This window comes from Centruroides vittatus, unplaced genomic scaffold (genome assembly GCF_030686945.1).
Source record: "Centruroides vittatus isolate TY-2023 unplaced genomic scaffold, ASM3068694v2 contig_1154, whole genome shotgun sequence".
In the NCBI taxonomy this organism is placed as follows: domain Eukaryota; kingdom Metazoa; phylum Arthropoda; class Arachnida; order Scorpiones; family Buthidae; genus Centruroides; species Centruroides vittatus.
Window position 1 is genome coordinate 3,850,458 of NW_027120741.1, and position 6,174 is coordinate 3,856,631.

A 6,174-nucleotide genomic window follows, 5' to 3' on the forward strand; every position below is an offset into this window, starting at 1 on the left:
GGAGGGGAAGGACTCCAGAAAGAACTTGGAGAGCAGCCGTCGGGGCAGTCCTATAAGCTCTGCACAACCTGAGAAGGGAGAGTCTTTGAGCTTTGTTTAATTTCTTTTTGGTGCGAACATTGTCGACCGCCTCTGCCCAGAAGGGGGCGCCATAGAGAATGATGGTTTCAATACATGCTTTGTAGATTATTTTGATGAACTTCTCGTTCATCCCCCAACTCCTATGGCTTATACATTGGAGTGCGTTAGAAATTTTGATGGCACGATTAGTAACATTGGTGATATGTGATGCCCACCTCATATTTTGATCAAAAGTTAACCCAAGATATTTGAGACTTGTAGTATTTTTAATCCTTTGATGATTCATGAATATCCTCAAGGGCTTTTTAAGTTGTCTCCCCTTAGATAAGACCATGGCTTCACATTTGTTGAAATTCACTTGAAGATTGTTATTTACACACCATTCGTGAATTTTGTCTAAAATTTCGTTAGCGTCTTGTTGTAGTATTTCGTTGTTGTAGTTTGACAACATCACAAGGGTATCATCCGCATACCCTTGGATGATACCAGAACTGGGGTGGGTGTTATCCTCGTTGAGTTGAAGCAGTCCGTCGTAGGCAATGTTCCAAAGACCTGGTCCCGAACGGGATCCCTGAGGGCAACCCCTGGACAAGAGACGGATGATTCTTTCACCATAGTTGTATATACCTGCGGTCCTGTTTTCCAAATAGTTGAGCAGTATTTTGTAAAGGTTCTGAGGGCATTTAAAGGATTTAAGTTGGCCCATTAGGGCAGGCCACCACAGAGTATTAAATGCATTTTTAAAATCTATTGAAATGAGTAGAGTGTGCTCTCCTTTTTTCCATGAGTTATTAATATATTTGGTAACCCTATTGATGGCATGGTAAGTAGATTTGCCCTTTACAAAGCCATATTGTTGTTTATTTAGGAGGTTATTAGTATTGAGAAAATGATTAATCCTTTTGATAATGAGGCCGTCCAAAACCTTCCCTGGAACGGAAAGGAGGCTGATGGGTCTAAGTTGGTCAGCCTTCTTAATGTTTTCGTTGTCCCTTTTAGGGATAAATTTGATGTCTGCATGCTTCCAACTATTTGGGAAGACCCCTTGCTGTAGGCACTTATTATAGATGTATACTAGGGCTGTAGGGACGGCATTGAATGCATGTTTGAGCATTAGAGGCGTAATACCATCAAGTCCAGGGGACTTTTTGTTTTTTAAAGATTTGACTGCCCTGTACACCTCGTTATATGAAAAGGGAACATCGTCATCTGTTTCAGGGAGGACATTCATGTTGTTTCTGATGTCTTTTTGTCTGGGAGTGTCATTAGAGGCATCATCCAATGGAAAATGGACGTCCATAAGGTGTTCCATAGTTTCTTTATAAGTTGTAGTATGATCCCCATTGTCTTTGCAAAGGTTAATTGGGATACTAGTGTTCTTTCTTGGCTTACATACTATGTAATAAGGATCCGACCAAACAGAAAGATTGCCCATTTTAGTACAGAAGGCCCTCCAGGCCTGTGTCCGAGCCTTATTAATTTGCGTTTTGTAGTTGTTCAGAGATTGCCTATATTTATTCCTGGTGTCTTCTCTGTTAATGGGGTCCCGGGACCTTTGGAGGCACTTAAGGTTAGCCCTCACCTGCTGCCTTAACACCTCCAGGTCCTTGTTCCACCAAGGTGCCCCCTTCTTTTTGCTAGCAGTACTAGTGGTTGTCTTGTGGTAAGCTTGGAGAATGGAGTTAGAATAGGTGTCCACTAATTTATTGATGTCCACTTTATAAGGGTTAGCCTTCAACCAGATGTCCCTGAACACATCTTGGAACTGATGCCAATCTGTGTGGTATTTGGCCTCAGTGTTAGTGTTGCTAGTCCGGATATTCTGGAGATTCCACCGGATATACCGGTGATCACTGGCAGTAATGGTGTCAGAAGTTTCACAGAAGGTAATTAAATGGTGGGAAAAAGAATTGGTGAGACAAACGTCTACCCAACTTTTGCCTCTATCAGTGAAATAAGTTGGAAGGTTACTGGTGTTCCTAGAAGTAAGAGAGTTTTTGGCCATAAATTCTTCTACAAGGTGTCCTCTGGGGTCACCAAACGGACTGTGCCAAATTGTAGATTTGGCGTTTAAATCACCCCCAATAAGCCATGGGTGATGACCAATAGAGTTGTTTATATTGTCAAGATCATTGATAAGGTTCTCGAGCTGATCATTAGGAGAGCAGTAGGCAGAGGAGAGGTACAAGACGCCATTATCGAAAGTTAGCAGGATGGTAGTAACCCTCTCAGTACTGCAAGTAGGGCAAAACTGAGTGTTAAGATTCTTGTTACGTACCAAAATACCGGTAGTAATACGGGTTGTATAGTCTTTTGGAGGATACTTCCTCCATTTCCCGAACCGGACAATACTGTTGTTCACCAGGTACGGTTCTTGGATTAACAGTATATCGGAATTCCAATCTTCCGCAGTTTTCAGCAATAAAGAAGAAGCAGCTTTGCATCTCTGCAGATTTATCTGAGTTATGTTGACGTTATTCGTAAGGCGACTATTAGCAGTGTTGGAGGAGACGATACCAGTGTGAGTGGAAGGAGTTATATTGTTATATGCCATAGTCTGTTTGTTTGATACTTTGTTGCTTTAATCTCTGAGTGATCTGACATTGTGCATTAAAGGCATTATGATCTTCAGTAATGTGTTTATTAGTAGGTTGATTCTCGTTGTGTTCTTTACAATTAATGCATGATGGTGTTTTGTGTTTCCTCGTGCAATCTGTATATTTATGCTCTCTTCCACATTGGCTGCAGGTAAGCCTGTTATTGCAGTCACGGGCCATGTGATTATAACCGCAACAGTTGTAACATCTAATTAGCGGTACAAAGTCATCTACACGTACACTGGCCCAACCCAGAGAGACGTACTTACTGTTTAATATTACTTGACGGATCTTAGGAGTTACCGAGAGAACAACGTGACCACAATTTTCTTTCACTCTTCCCCTATGTATAATTGTCCGAACTTTACAGTCTTGTAGTAATTCTTCTCTTCTTATTTGACCCCAAATATCATTTTGCTCAAATAGTGCCTCAGGTATTTCTTCTGCTGAGATAGAATCAGGGACATTAAGAAAAATTAAGCGCGGTTTCCTGCCCTCTGCCTGTTTGCATTCGATTTTATCAGCTACCTCGGGTAAGGCTCGAATTGCGTTAGTCAATAGTTGACAATCCTTAGTATTCTTCACTCAAACGCATATTCCGTCTCCTTTAATTTTAAAGACAGACTTTACCTGTACTCCAATACGATGGGGTTCAACCCTTTGTTTGATTGTTTTAGCTACTTCATCCATATTTATCCTGGACCCATTCTCTGTTTGCCTAGGGCAGTGTTTCTCAACCTTTTTGGACCAAATGCCCCCTTTGTAAGACCCGCTTCTTAATTCGCCCCCCTATAAATTTTAACTGATAAAAATTGTACGATAATCCCTAATATAAGGTAGATTACATTAGGCGTTAGTAAGATATATCCAAAGAAATTTGAAAGGAACAATAGTAGAATAACATTTATTAGTTATAAATTTAATTTAATTTACAAAAAAAGTAAGATACATAAAGTAATGTGTTTTAATTTTAACATAACAAAGAAATAATAAACTAAATGAAATTTTAATGAGAACCTTGAGGTTGGTGATCTTGACAAAGTTTAATAATATTGGGTTCTAATTTTGACAGATATAATCTTAAGTCACCTTGTTGGCAAATGTTGAGGCGATTTCTTTGCTTAGTCAGCATTTGAGAAACCGCACTAAAACCCTTTTCCACTAGGTATGACGTTGGAAATGCCATGATTAATAGTCTTATTTCTATCCATAGTCTCTGAAATGTGTTAGTACTGCTAATTTTTATCCAAAATTCTTCTAAAGTACTATGTTCAAATGAATGTTTCGCTTCTACATTTGCCTGCAAATCTATTAATATTTCTTGAATGTGCGAAGGAGCATTAGTAGGATCAGCACTAAATGGATTAATAACCCAATCAGGAATATGAATATTTTCAACATCTTTAAACCGAAGTTTCATATCTACAATTAGGCTTTCCAAATGCTTATAATAAACTGCAATATTTTCGTCCTGTACAATTATATTACTTAAACAGGGAAATAAAGAAAAATCTTTTCTACCCATGTTATTTTTATAGAGACTTAATTTATTTATAAAACCAATAATTAAACTTTTCACTTTAATTATGGTCACATTGTTTCCTTGCAGTTTCAAAAGTAATTCATTTATTTTTGCATATATATCTGCCAAATAAGCTATGTCACTCTTTAAAACAGATATCTCCATTGGAAAATTATAATTTGTTGATTCTAAATAACTAATGACTGTATCAAATAAGTTGAACATTCTTCTGAGGCAACTTCCTTTAGATAGCCACCTGACCTCCGTGTGCAATAATAGGCGCTCATATTCTTCATCATTTTCATGGCAAAGTTGCCGAAATAATCTATCATTAAGTGGGTGTGCTTTTATTTTGTTAATTATTGATTTTACTAAATTCATTGTTTCATGTAATCTCCCGCCAATGGATTTGGCAACCAAGTGTTGCCTATGAATTATACAATGAATTGTAAAGATATTTGGATTTTCTTCCTTCAACATGGTTAGAAAACCACGATGACGTCCTACCATCGAAGGGGCACCATCCGTTGCACAGGCCAATATATTTTTCAAAGGAATTTGTTTTTCATCAAAATACGTTTTAAAACATTCATATATTGATGTGCCTTTCGTATCAGTGACTAAATGTCTGCAGAATAACATTTCTTCGATGATTTTTGAATCCTTTATGTACCTAACATAAGCCATTAATATTGCATCACTATCCCGTACACTACTCTCATCCAACTGTATAGTGAACTCTCGTGTTTGGAGATCCGCAGTTAGTTGATTTTCGACATCATTGGCCATTTCACTAATCCTTCTTGATATGGTATCATTACTTAATGGAATCATTGACAAAATATTGGCTGGATCTGCTGAAGTCATGGTAAGAACTTCCTTTATAACCGGTAATAATAATTTCTCTCCAATATTATGAGGTTTCGCATTTTGAGCTATTATACGTGAAATCTTATATGACACCTCCAATCCCTTATTTATATTTGTGGTTGCTGTTTTGAATACATCCGTTATTTTATTTCTTTTGGTAATCATCGTTTTTAAATTTTCGAAATATTCAATGTCTTTGTCCTGCTTGTCGGGATGTTTTCTTTTTAAATGTTCAATCATCCGGGATGGTTTCATTGCTTCATTAGAAAATACCTGATTGCACAGCAAACACATTGGAAGTTGGCTATTTTGTGGCGAAGAAATAAAACCAAACTTTACATATTCAACAGAATATTGCCGGCATTTCTTTTTCTGGGGCATTTTTAGAGGTTGATCTATAATTCAAATTTTAAAAAAATCAGTTTTAAATATATAAAAAATAAGTAAAATTGAAAATATTTATTTACTCAATGGGTAGAGGAGAACTGCCATATGCGTACCACTTAATTTCAAATGCGATTTATATATTATTTAGTAATAATTTATAGGAATATTATAATTTGAAACCAATCTATAACTACCGAAGTTGCTAATTGACCACAATTTTTTAATTATTATTGATAAATATTTGTGATATAATCATTTTTCCAAGACAATGCATACAGTATGCTTTCGGATACCGGTATCCTAAAGCGTATCTATATGAAAATAGTACTTCTTGAATAAGTTTATATGTAAGTAAACCATTTTATTCACAAAAATATATCTTATAAAGAAAGCTCAGAAAACTCACCTGATTTCTTCAATCTCTTATAATTCACAACAAAACAATTATTGTAACGGAATTTTTGTTCCTACTTTATCGATTTAATTAGAACTTACAATATAAAGCCTTTGTTTAGAAATAAATGACCTAATACGCATTAGGTGACCAGTATGCATATGGCAACTCTCTCCTATAAGTAGTAATTAACTTACCTATGATATACGGAACAAAATGAAATACGTTTATTTTAAAAATAATGCAAATATCATATATGGCGAGAGCACAACAGATCACATTAAAATTCAAATTTAATAATACTCATTACTGACTGCTCGACC

The 6,174-nt window shown here is 36.4% G+C and overlaps 1 protein-coding gene across 1 annotated transcript; it reads right to left on the reverse strand.

The window, feature by feature from the left end:
* Nucleotides 1–3,684: 3,684 nt before the first annotated feature.
* LOC136978709 (SCAN domain-containing protein 3-like) lies at nucleotides 3,685–5,451 on the reverse strand. Its single transcript, XM_067274485.1, has one exon. The coding sequence runs from the start codon at nucleotides 5,449–5,451 to the stop codon at nucleotides 3,685–3,687; it is 1,767 nt and encodes a 588-aa protein (XP_067130586.1).
* Nucleotides 5,452–6,174: the final 723 nt, after the last annotated feature.

What these genes read in the sequence shown, in the direction of transcription:
- LOC136978709 (XM_067274485.1), bottom strand. Translation starts at nt 5,451, where the DNA reads ATGCCCCAGAAAAAGAAATGCCGGCAATATTCTGTTGAATATGTAAAG.